Source organism: Leptosomus discolor, unplaced genomic scaffold (genome assembly GCF_034619465.1).
Source record: "Leptosomus discolor isolate bLepDis1 unplaced genomic scaffold, bLepDis1.hap2 HAP2_SCAFFOLD_71, whole genome shotgun sequence".
Taxonomy (NCBI): Eukaryota; Metazoa; Chordata; class Aves; order Leptosomiformes; family Leptosomidae; genus Leptosomus; species Leptosomus discolor.
In genome coordinates, this window is record NW_028237910.1 from 494351 (window position 1) to 507306 (window position 12956).

A 12956-nucleotide genomic window follows, 5' to 3' on the forward strand; every position below is an offset into this window, starting at 1 on the left:
ACGGGGTCACAGCCTTCTTCAGGTGCCCCCCCCCTGCTCCAGCATGGGGTCCTCCACAGGCTGCAGGTGGGCAGCTGCTCCACCGCTAACGCCCACGGGCTGCAGGGGGACAGCCGGCCTCACCAGGGTCTGCACCCCGGGCTGCAGGGGAATCGCTGCTCCAGCACGCGGAGCACTCCACCCCCTTGCCCCTTCACTGACCTCAGTGCCAGAGTTTCCCTCACACCCCACTCCTCTCTCTGCTGCAGGTTTGCCAGCAGTTTCTTTTCCCCACCCCCGCTTCTTAAATATCGCAGAGGCACAACCACCATTGCTGATCGGCTCGGCTTTGGCCAGCGGTGGGTCCAACTTGGAGCCGGAGAAGCTGCTGGCAGCTTCTCACAGGATCCACCCCTGTAGCTGCTCCTCCGCTACCAAAACCCTGCCACACAAACTGAATACAGCTCCCAAACCGCATTTCCCCTATCCCCCCACTATTAAGAAATGCTATGTTAAAAACACAGGGGTTTTAAAATATATAATATTTAATAGATTATATAAAAACATCTAAAGAGGCAGACTTTTTGAATATATAACGTTTAATAGATTATATAAAAAACATCTAAAGGTGAAAACATTTTGAATATATAATATTTAACAGATTATATAAAAACAACTGAAGAGACAGACTTGCTGGATTTATAAACCTTTTCTTCTTCCCTAGGCACAAATCAGGAGGGAGGTTGAACTCAGAGAATCCAGAAGGGACTTCTTTTTACATGCTAGCTAATTATTACACTGTACCTACCAACTACCCTAGACAGAAAAAGGAAAGAGAGAGAGAAACGGAGAGATGAAGGGGTGAGGAAATTGCACTTAACCTATCAAGTCCTCAAGTCCTAAGCTACCAGGAATGTCTTGAACAGGATTTAACAGGTGCTTTCCTTTAGCCCTGAAGAAACATGTACCGTGTTCATTTCCACATAGGGGGGAGAAAAAAAAAAAAAAAAAAAAAGATAATTTACATATTCACATTTCTTCCTTTACAAGTAAAAAAATAAGTGCTGTTAAAATTTCTCCTCTTGAGGAGACTCATGGACTAGAGACTTGTGATGTGTCCTTTACAGATATACCAAGCAGTTCTTGTGGTGGTGTTTCCGTGACTCAAGCTGGTAAAAGTCACTGTGGATGTCTCCGTCTCTAGAAAATCTTGTCCCTTGTAAGTCCCAGCAGCACGGGGGGAGCGTCCTACTAAAGTCTGTGTGGGTTTTGGAAGGTGACTGGCCTCTCATAAGAGGGCCGCCAGGTTGCTCCAGTTGGTCGCATCTGCTGGAAAAGAGGTGTCGTTGAGATCAAACAACTGCTCTATGTTGACAGCGGTGGAGAGGCAGTCGCTTGTCTCTTTGTCCCAGTGATGTTGCAGGAAGGAAGTGGCCAGGAAGGTTTCATCAAAGTCCAAGATGTTCTGGTTGGATGCGGTGAGGACCTGCTCCTGCCCCTGGGGACACTCAGTGTGCTGCCCATGTACTGTCAAGTCCAGGTCGTGTGTTACGGGGCTGGTTGGAGTAGGTGGGAGCTCCAGATCCCCCAAAGTGGAGAAGTCTCCATTCAGGTTGGTGTTGAAGATGGCTTCCCAGCCAAAGTCGCCTGTCAGTGATCCCAGCTCGGCCTCCTCTTCCTGGGTCAGCAAGGCAGAGTCAGAAAGCCGAGGTGTCTTGGCCATTCGTTTGGGCGAGGGCTGCTTGTGCTTCTGCCCTGCTTTGCCAACCACCGGCTTCCAGTTCTGGGTGCCGGTGACTTCTTCAAACTCCCTCAGCAGCTGCAGCGACTCCACGTTGACGTTGAGGATGTTATTGGAGGCGCAGGGGGAGGCAGCTGGGCTGGCGACGCCCTGTGCTTCTGGCTGGTCTGTTTTGGTGAAGGCAGGATGGATCTGCACTGGGGCCGTCCTCTGTTTTTTGAAGGCCCCGTTCTCGAGCCGGTCAGCATGTTGGGGGTCAAGCTTCCAAAACCCGCCTTTCCCTGGCTCGTCCTTCTCTCGGGGCACCCTGATGAAGCACTTGTTCAAGGAGAGGTTGTGCCGGATGCAGTTCTAGACCCAAAAGAGAAAAAAAAAAAAACAACCCAAGGTTGAACACTTGTTTGCTGCTGCAGTACCTACCTGTGTGGGGAGGCTGGTAGAGAAGCATGTTTTCAGCAAGGCCCTTTGGGAAAAAGAAAGCAGAAACGGCAACACCGAGACATCCCAGGCTGCATGCCCAGCAGAAACTCCCCTGCCCCTAGCCACCAGCAGAGTTTTCTTGCCTTCTGTCTAATCCAGCCAGAGGTGACAGGAGCCAAGGGGCTCAAGCTAGGACCTGCCAACCAACAGGAAGCTTTTGGGCAACTCTCCTTGGTTGTAAATTTGGACTGTGGGGCCTTTGATCATGCAGAGCACTGGGAGAAACTGGCCAGACTCGCTCCAGGCATGGAGCTGAGCTGAAGGAGGCTGGGTCCTCCTTCGTGTCTAAGGAGGAAGAGGAGGGTATAATCTTAAAGGTCTTTTCCAACCTAAATGTTTCTATGGTTTACACCAGTGTGGCCACAGCCCCATTACAAGTGGCAACACATGGCAGCACCGCAGGGGATGGCATCGTGAGGGCCCTCCTTGCATCCCCCTGTTCATCTGTGCCTGTTGCTAGTGTTGAGGGGAAATTATTTGGCCAAAAATAGGCACCGTGCCTCCCCGCAGCCAGGCTGACCCAAACCAGACGGGCAAAACTGGAGACACACATGGATGTTCCACCACAGCCCGGTGTGTCCCCAGACGTGCCTCCTGGCCTGAGGAAGCTTGGTGTGGAATCACTGCATCTTCACCAGCCACCACTCAAACGAGCTGAAGGGGGAAAAGAAAAATAAAAAGGGGGGGGGGGGGGGGAGAGAAATAGAGGAGTTTCTGCTCCCGTTGAGCTGTTCTGAAACCCTGAATGTGCCTGGAGTGATGTGAACCCAAGCAGAGGGACGAGCCACCCAGGTCCCTCCTGCCCTGCCATATCCTAGAAAGCCTCACGTGCCGGAGGTCTCCTTGCGTGACAGAGGAGGGCAGCGAGCCAAGGTGGCTGGGAAAAGCCCCTGTACTTCACGCAGTCCCCAAAGCTGGTGAGCCTGGGGGCTGTCCCCTACCCCCTGGGGACATGCTCGTGCTAGCTGGGGACAGCAGCCCTATTTGACCTCTTTTTGGGCTTCCCTCTGAGGCCTCACCAGCTCGTCACAGCGATGGAGCCTCCTACGCCTGTCCAAGGGGACAGGAGACCTGCCCTGCTGGGAAAGCAGCAGCATTTCTGCTCTGAACCTCCCCAGCGAAGGATTTGTCCAACAAGCGGCATCTCCCTGGGGCTCCTCTCCATCCCTCTCCTACACCTGCACCTCAGCACCCAGAGATGCTCAATCTGGCCATTCCACGTGTGCTCAGCCCGGAGGGACTCAGGACACCACGAGAGCCTCAGAAAGGTGGAGCTGGGGACAGAGATGCCTTCGTCCTGGAGCCAAGAGGAGCCGCAGGGACCAACAGCCCGACAGGTACCTCCTTGCACCCAAAATGGCCCCGGGCTCCCCCCTGTAACGGCTCCTTCCCTCCGCCGCCCTCATGGTCGCGGCATTTCTGCACACCCAAGCTCTTTCCGTTACAGCCCTTCCCCACCAGCTGCCGGTGCCACCTTCCTCCCAGTGGGATTCAGCATCCCCATGGCACCTTGCCTTGCACAGTGGAGGCTGGGGGAAGCCCTCCCCAGCCCTGCGGGGCGAGGGGACAAGACAAGAGGTCTCCAAATCTCCTACCTGCCAGGTGGGATCAGCATGTCGGAAGTAGCAGAAGTTGTCGGTAATCCACTTGTAGATGGCGGAGAGGGTGATTTCGGGCTTATCGCTGGCTTCCATCGCCATGCAGATGAGGGTGGCGTAGGAGTAGGGCGGCCTGACGTGCGGGTTGGTCTTGTAGTCGATGTCCTCCACCAGCTGAGGGTGCACGGGCATGGTGTGGTGCGCCGTCCTTGAGGTGGAGGAGGAAGAGACGGGAGTGTGGGGCACCCCCATGCACGCTGGGTCAGCGGCCAGGGGCGACATCGGGGCGTCGAAGCTGGAAAGCTTGTGACAGTCAAGGGGCTCTGGGCCACTGGGGCAGTAGGACTTGCCCATGCTGGTGTCCTCCCTGATCGAGAAGTCCGGCAGCCACATGAGGCTGGTCAGGCTGTCATCCAAGTCCACCACGGTGTCGTTCTTCGTTCTTTTCTCCTTCCCTGCCCACAGGTGCGACGCCTCAGCCATGCCTTGGGAAGGGAAGGGAGGGGACGGGGCAGATCCTGCAAGAACAACAGGGAGAGGGTTGAGGCTCCCCGAGGGTGCAGCCGCTCTCCAGCACCGGGGCAGGTGCCGCTCCCGGTGCCGCTGGGTGACACCCATCCCCGGGGTGCTGCACGCTGGAGCCGCAACACCTCCCCCGGGGTGCCTTAGCAGCCCTGAAACTCGGGCAAATTCCCCCCAAACCCCGGGGGCCGGTGCTGCCCAGAAGCCTTCGGTTGTAGCAAGAATTAAAAACGAACCCCACAAAACCCCCACAGACGACCAAAACCCAGCCCTGCCGTCCCACAAAGCAGGGATGCTTCTCCCACCCGCCGCTAGCAGGACAAAATAGCTTCAAGTTCCCCCTCCCCGCTACCAACTTCCCTCGGTTTCACCCTATTTCTGCTCCTCCCTTCACCCGCTGCCCCTAAAGCAACCCGGGGGGCGGGGGACGGAGCCCCGCGGGGGACGCGGACCCCCCCCAAGCGCCCCCTCCCTCCAAGCGAGCCGGCAGCTTCAGGTGTCCGTTAGAGCCCGAGCTGAGGGTGAGGCGTCTGGCTTTCGCTGCTGGGCTTTCAAGCCGCAGTGCCGCGGGTTTGGGCGAGGAAAGAGCCCCCCGAGGCGAGCCGCGGCCGAGGAGCTCCGCACCGGCTGCGCGGCGGCGGCTGGGACCGGGGGTGCCGCGGTTTGAATGACGCCGCGCTCAACAGTCGCGGGGGGGGGCGCGAGGGGGGCGGGAGGGGGGCGCGCGGGACCGGGACTGCCACCACCCGCCCCGCTCCCGCAAAACAGGCTTCTTCCCCCCAAAATAAGCCTCGGGGGCAGCGACAGCTTGTGCAGATGCTTGAGCCCCACCGTCACCACCCAGCCCCCGCAAACTCCTGTGCCCGCAGTGAGGGACAGCCCAGGAATGCTCGCTGCGGCGGGCGGGGCGGGGGGACGGGGACGAGGGGAGGAATAAACAGACTAAAAGCCAAAAGAATAATAACCCCCGCCCCGTGCAAACCTGCTGCCCAGACCTGGCACGGTCAGGGCTGGGGAGATTCTTGGTTATTCCCAGAGTGAGATTAAGACACAAACACGGTCAGGTGCCGTAAAGAAAAGAAGTTTAATACTTCCAAAAACATTCGCGTAGAGGCAGGAAAGAGACAGAAAGAGAAGGAAAAAAAAGTAAAGTACAAGTGCAATAGCTACCACCACGGAGCTGCGGCGTCCCGTCAGTCCGAATCGACTTCACGTCAGGTGGGGAATTCCACCAGGTGCTGGTAGTCGTGGTTCTTTTATTGGGGTGTCATCGCTCCTCCCGGGAATCGATTAGCATCTCAGCCTTACCCCCCCCCCCCCCCCCCCCAGCGGTGGTGCACATGCCCAATACCGTCTCTGTGGAGGATCTTTCTGTCCCTGGGTCTGGGCGCATGGGCCGGGGTAAGGGTACAAACAGGAGATGTGCGGTTTTGTGGTCGGGCAGGTGCTGTGTCGCTGCAGCGATGGTGAGGCAGACATCCCTTGGGGCAAGATGTTCCAGCAATGTTGAGACATCCGCTGCAAACACAGTCTCGACAAAGTCCTTTACACCAGCCCGTGGCTCAACATTGCAGTCTCATGGATGGTGCTCCGTGGCGGCACAGAAAGCAAAGATAGAGATAAAGAGAAAGGAAGAAGGAAAGGAAATAGCATAGAGGCAGGAAAGGAAGAGAAAGAGAAGGAAAAAAAAGTAACGCGATAGCTAACAATATCTAATAACTACAAGTTAAGCATTTCAACAATGACCTATTTTTTACATAAACATTCAAAAGAGAAACAGTTACAAGGGCAAAAGGTGCATATTGCAGGAATAACTGAAGCAATAGTTAACAACGCTAAAGCTGTATAAAAGATTGGTACCCATATACAAAGGTTTTCCGTTGTTTTCGCGGTTTTGTGAATACAAGACTTAGAGCGCAAGGGGTCGGTTGGCCTGGGCGGTAGGGATTGGGGCTCGGGGTCAGCAGAAGCAGCAGAAAAATGGATTTCCACACCCCTTTAACTTAAAGCGCATGTGTTGTTAGGGGGTCTCGAGAGTTCTTTTGCCCGGATGGCAAAAGCAAATGCAAGGCCAGGACCTACGCATGTGTTCTAGGAGGTGAGGGAGGGCTGAGAGGGTACTTCTGCTCACTACGCACTCAGCCCCGGTTGAGCCATCAGCCCGGACCCAGGCCACGAATTGACTCACCCATCCCGCTGGAAAAATGGGAATCGGGGACGATCCCTTGTGCACCGGTCTGCTGTTGGGCTGTTTCCTGTTGGCGCTCGGGACAGTGATCTCCATCACAACGTACGAGTGTGTGATGAGAGGCTGGGTTAGAAAAAGACCGTCTTCCCCTCCCACTCGCCCAAGACCGCGAAGGCCACGGACACGCCCTGAAGTTTCAGTTGAGGTACTGCAGACAGCTTTATAGTTGAAGAAGGGTTAGCTACCACGCGGTGCAGTTTCTCCTCGGACTCTTTCTATCGCTATCGCCCCCGTGGGAAGAGGCCACGATGGATGGAAGGGTCGAAGGTCGTCTGTCTCCCCCTCCGGTCCCGACCACGAGCGGCGCTCCGGAATCAGGTCGTCTGTCACCCCGACAGCCTCCAAAGGACTGTGCTGAACTCACGGCGGGGGGCGGGGGTGTGGGTATTTTCGTTTTGATTGCGTCACGTGGAACTTTGTCGGATTGTTAATTGTTTTCAGGTTCTTATTTGCTATTAAATTGTCTAATAGTTCATTGAACTTATTTTGGGATTGCACTAACTGTATAATCCGTACTGTTGGCTGCGCAGTTTGGCGTACAGCTCGGATTTGTTTAACGCCATCGGGTGAAACCATAGTGGCAAATTGCATGTTAGTTATAACGCGTTGAATCCATCGTATAAAACACGGAATAGCGCATGGCAAAAACAGCAATGTGGCTAATCCACATAACAAATAAAATAGGATTCCTTTTACCCAGGGACTTCCGGGAAGCCAGGAAAACTGGTCAATGTCCCAGCCTTTCCAAGTTTGGACGGGGACATGTGCTAACTTCCGTATTTCGGCTGTGATTTGTTTAACTACCTGGCCATTATCATCCATTTTTAAACAACAATTGGAAACATGTAATTTACCACAAACACCTCCTCCTTCGGCTAGCAGGTAATCGAGAACCATCCGAGGTTGATAAATTGCATTTTGCATTTGAGTTGCTTGGTCTGCCAATAGGTCGAGGGCCGTAGCTGTTTGATTAGTAATAATTTCCAAGGCAGCCTGTAAACGAATGACACGATTCAGATTATAGACAGGCTCTCGAGCACCGCTAATGGGTTCGTTAGGATTCCAGGTTGCAGGTCCATAATGTCGTATGAGACGTTGGGGTGTCCACTCATCTTTACCCCAGGATTGGCTACTTCCACCTGCCATAGAAATATCAATGGACCTTCGGTATCGACTGAGGTCATCATATACCTTAATTCCCAAATTGTTCCCATTTTGGCCTGGTAATCAAAAGAAGAAGGGGCGTATGTAACCTACCTAACATGTTCCACTCCAATTTTTTTGTAATTTTCGACACGCATGATGGCCACAAATCCAATAGTGACCTTTTAAAGCCCAAGTTCCATTTACAAATGGTCCTTTCCCTCTTTTTCTTAAATCGGAATTACAAGGAGTTTCAAAATAAGTGGTGTTTTTTAAGCCCAAAGGGTGTCTAATTCGATTATTTGATTTTACTGCATTAACCCAAAGATTACATTTCCATGCTCCTACCCGACTGCTGTGGTTGCATTTAATGGGGACTGTTTGGTTGGTTATACCACTTATGGCACAAGCCAAAGGAATAGATTCCCTCAATATCACGACTCCTGTGAGATTGGTTTTAGACCAAAAGCTATCAAATCGTTTCTTATGCCCGGTTTCATTGACCCATGCCCAACTTAACTGTCGAGGAATGAGATTTTCGTCAGTGGTGTTGATTAACATACACCATAACATGTCATCTTTGACAGGAAAGGAGGGACTATAAGTTGAACAATTAATGGGTCGACACCCAGGGATAATGCAATGATTTCCATATTTAAATGTCCAATTACATACACTATGACCCACGAAAACTCCATTAGTGTCCTTCCAATTTAAGACAATATTCTCCCTTTTCTGGAACCTGGATTTTCCATGGTTTTGTTTCCTCATTCCAATACAGTGAGTCAATGCCAACCATTATATCACTCAGACCACTTACAAGCCATTTTGGGGATATTGGTTTTGATGTCCGTGGACAGTCTCTAAATCCTAGAGGACTCCCACATAAAAGTTTGTTTCCCAGAAGTACCTCCTAAACTTGTACTTTTGTCCCCGAATTCTGAAGAGTATTTGATGGCCACCTGTCATGTGGATCCCATTTTAAACTCTATGTAAAGAAAAGGAGGTACGGGAATTCTACCACTATGGAAAGATACAGCTCGGCATTTCACAGGGGTTAGAAAATGTTGCCTCACTCACATCTGGTGACTACCAGTTTGAATAGCGTGGGGATTCGCTGGAAACTATATCAAAAACCTGTCAGCAACTCTTTTCTAAAAATGCGGTGGTTATTCTAATAAAGCAGGTGTCAAGCACATTGCAAGAGTCAAAAAAACCCATTCTACTTCCTGGTAAATAAAGCAAACCCCAATGTTTACAATTCTCTTCCTCTTCATCGTCCTCTTCATCGTCTCCGTCGTTAAGATTGATAATCAGTGGCGGGTGAATTGGTAGTGAAACATTCACTTGATTTCTGAGTGACTGCGGACGGTGGGCTGGATGCAGAACGCCGCCTGGGACACCCTGCTGCAACGGGGCGCCTGCAGAAAAGAACATTCCGTTTCTTTGGTTAGGAGGGAACTAGAACATCAGACCTTGGGTCAGGCCAGCAGGTACGGTTTTGAAATCGTCACCACACTGAAGGAATCATTCCAGAGGCAGACTGTGCCCTTTAGGAAAAATCTTCTGCGGAGGCTGGCGGAAGAGCACCTCCCAACTCCAGAGAGGATTAAACAGCAGGGGCACGAGCTCCTTGGAATGGACAGGTGAGGCACTGATGAACAAGGCCCTTTGAAAAGAGGCACATTTTGATCGTTCTACGCTATTTAAAACAGGCTGGCTGTCTCTCCCAGCTGGGGGATAGATTCATCGCAGTCAGTAACCCTCCTTCTTCCAATCGCTTTTCAGATATTTCCAACACAGGGAAACCTGTGACTAGCACTACCTGGGCTGAAGCGAGTAAATGAGTTTAGGAGCCCACCTGGGAACGTATTTGAAACATGCTGAACAATAGGCAGGCCTGTAGGCATCAATTTTGTGGAATTTAGCAATGCTAAGCACAGGATCGCCCATTTTTAGCTTGTACACATCTGTGTTCTATCAAAACCTTCTGAATCGCAACTCTCTTCACTAGGTACAGAATGTAGATTTGGAGAAAGAATAGGAAGTTCACGAAAATAATGTACACTTAATTAGAAGAATATCAGAAAAGATTTCCTTTTCCTTCGAGATTTCTGTCTACCCATAATGTTTGCAGCAAAACTGTTTCAGTACTGGGATCACATTTTCGGGGAGCCAGGAAATGCAAGGGTCTGAAAATCAAAATGACGAAAAAGGATGAGTCTGTTTGTATCTTTCAAGCTGACCAATTTTCAGCCACAGGTGCAATCAGGGTTCTGTGCCTTGTATTACACATATTGAAGTATTTTTCCCAGTTTTAAAGAAATAGGATGAAGCACGGGCGTTTTCTTTGATTCCAGTTGTTGTCGTTCTTGTACATCTCTTGCTTGCCTGTGAGCAGCACGTGTATCATGTTAAACCCATTTTAATACCACTCCTGCAGATCGGATTTGTTGTGCCTCATGCAAGCAAAAGTGACGTACAACACTGGAACTTGAGAGAGTATTTACTTTCTCTAATGAACAAATTGCTGAGAAAACACTTGTACTCTCTGTTACTAGGTGGCAAAACCAGCCCGTTTATGTAACGAGGCTTGCTGTGACGGAAGGCACAGCTGATCCTCAGGCAGCCTGCAGGTTGTCTTTCCCAGTAGCAGGAGACATTGCTGCACTTCTGCTGCAGGAGAAAAGAGTTTTCAGATCTTGTAAATAAAACAAGAAAAGTGGACTAAATGGATCAGTACACGGTGTACAGCTGTGAGCGTACGGCTAAGATCTGGGGGGCCCCCCTTCTGATATTTATGAACGTTTCAAGTGATCTTAATCTCCAGAGAGCTCTACAGTTGTCTTGAGTTAGGTCAATGGAGCTTTCACGATGTAAAACTGCTCCTCGGTAAGAAGAGGAGCAAAGCAGTCTCCTTACCGCACTGCAGACTTGTCGTGAGATGCTGGGAAGGAGAAACATCTATTAGTCACTCACTTGACACGTGGCTGAGTTTCCTTTCCTGCACGATGGGATAATCAGGGCAATCTCAAATGAAACCTGCTGCACAAGCCCAGATCTTACCCTAGGGCTCTCTCGCTATTAAAGGACAGGGGTCTGTGGGAAAATACGGAGTAAGAAACAAAACCCAGAAAGATTCCCAGCTGACACTGGAAAACTAAAACTTTGGGACCTTGTAATCCTTGTACAGACTTGTCAGACATGGATTTCAAAACGAGGGGAAAAATCTCTTGTTCCGATTCCCACTGGAAACATCAACGTGGCAGAAGAAAGTCACTTTGTTTCCCAGCTAAAAAATGTGCTTGAAGGGACTTGCTCCTGCCCGCCTTCATTTCCGTATCTCTCAATCCGCCAAACAGACGTGAACATCTCCCCCGTCTCCCTAACGAGCACACAGTGTCACAGCCCAGAGGTTTTGCACAGGGGCACAACCTGCACCTGAACCCTCATGAGGACAATGAGGACAATGACTCTGCGGGTAACTCACCCGAGGTTCCCAGACCCTAGTGGCTGCCTTAACTGTCAATCTCCTCGATTAAAGCTTTTTGGTTTTAATCCACGGGGGAGATGATACAGCAGCCCCTGCAGGACAGCAGCACGGTGACAAATATAAACTCAGGGTTATATCCTGGGGATGAACTACATCCCAGCTGATGCCAGGTTGCCGGTTATTTCTTAATCAGTAATTTTCTATTACTAAATGTAAAATGTCATTTTTTAAAGGTGTACACAGTCACACGTGAAAATACTGGAATAGCTGAAGGTTAAGTTTCACCCCGTTCCAGACATTGACAGCTGGATCGAGGAGCAGCACCTCCAGAACGTGCCACTTTGGGGCTGTAGCCAGTACAGCTGGGCCGTCCCCTGGGACACGCCGGGGTCTGGAGCCAAAGCCCATCTGCCGGGCATTAACACCTACATCCCCAATGCCGACATAGCTGCAGGAATGAAGAGCCCTACACCCACCCCTGGATTGTCACCAGCTGGAACAGAAATATTTTTTTTGAAGGACAAACCCCTTTTGAAGGACTTTGTTGGAAATAACTGATTTTGCAGAAATGCAGGTAGTCGCCACAAGCAGAAATGAGAAACGTGGCCTATTTCTTCAGAATCAAGACAATGTTGATTCAGTAAGAAAGTGATGAGTGATCTTTAGGGAGGGTTTTTGACTCAGGTGCTCCTTGAGCATCTGAGCCCAGTTCACAGGAGAAGTTGTCCATAGTGTAGATGATCATTAGCTCTTCTCACCACTTCCAAAAATCAGCTATTTGATCTGCAGGTGCGGCCACGACCCAGACAGAGTGACTTATCAACTTCTGACTTTACATAAGAAACCTCCCTTGCGGCACGGAGGTGCCAAGAACACCAAGGATACAAACCCCTCTAAAGTCTGCAGCACTTACCTGTGCGTAGGGGGAATAAGCGCGGAAAGAGCGATCGTTCACGACTGCGGCCCTTTTCACCTCTGGTGCTCCTCACCCACTCTCTCAATGCTGGCAAGTCATAACCTTCTCCTGAAAGCCGTCCTTTTCGTTCGAAATCTGGACCTTCAGACCCTTAGCTCTGCCTCTTTTTGGAAACAAAACCCCAGCTGACACCCAAACCCACCTGAACGAAGGAGCTGGTCCCTTCTCCAGGCTCGTTGAACCGACGACGGCAGTTGGTAACCGGTGCAGAATGTTATGATTCCGCCGTTGCCAGCTGCTCCTCCAGCTCGTGACATCAGCGTCATGGCACTGGCTGAGCCCTCCAGGTTGAACTGGATCTTTCTTTCTCTCCATCGTTTCTGCATGAAGGACGGAAAATGGGACCGTTTCAAAGTGTCTCCCATTCTGGTGTTTCTTTAATGGAAAACCGAACAAACCCATTTGGTGGGGCTTACCTAATACCCCAATACTTCTTGCCGTAGGAGCTGTGGTCTTGGAAACAAATCTTTGGTGCCCCAAAGACAAATCTTATTCTTGGCCTATGTTTAACCAAAACCCTTGTGCCCAATGTGTTCCTTACTGTTCCTCTCTCTGTGGCTTGAGAACCTCGCTGCGTCCTGTCAGGACACTGTGAGCTGTCAACTGCTGACATTGCTGGGGTTCATTGCTTGTTCTTGCTTCCCTGATGCCCCCTGCCCCAGCTAAAGCCAAAAGAGCAGCGTACACTCGTGTCCCTAATTAACATCTCGGTTCCCGCTCAGGTCCCAGGCTGCCTCTGAACAAAAAAATATCTGGGGGGGGGTGGGGTGGGGTGG

At 51.1% G+C, this 12956-nt stretch overlaps 1 protein-coding gene across 1 annotated transcript; it reads right to left on the minus strand.

Moving 5' to 3' along the window:
• Positions 1-1267: 1267 nt before the first annotated feature.
• Positions 1268-4281, minus strand: LOC147412387 (forkhead box protein J1-like). Its single transcript, XM_086481430.1, has 2 exons — positions 3796-4281; positions 1268-2071 (listed from the first exon to the last, which is right to left on the minus strand). The coding sequence occupies exons 1-2, from the start codon at positions 4279-4281 to the stop codon at positions 1268-1270; spliced, it is 1290 nt and encodes a 429-aa protein (XP_086337556.1).
• Between the last annotated feature and the right edge of the window lie 8675 nt (positions 4282-12956).

Bases quoted from the DNA above. Each gene is read 5' to 3' on its own strand.
- LOC147412387 (XM_086481430.1), bottom strand. From the start codon at position 4,281: ATGGCTGAGGCGTCGCACCTGTGGGCAGGGAAGGAGAAAAGAACGAAG. The intron at 2,072-3,795 runs GTAGGAGATTTG...TTTTGGGTCTAG, and splicing joins ATGCTGATCCCACCTGGCAG to AACTGCATCCGGCACAACCT.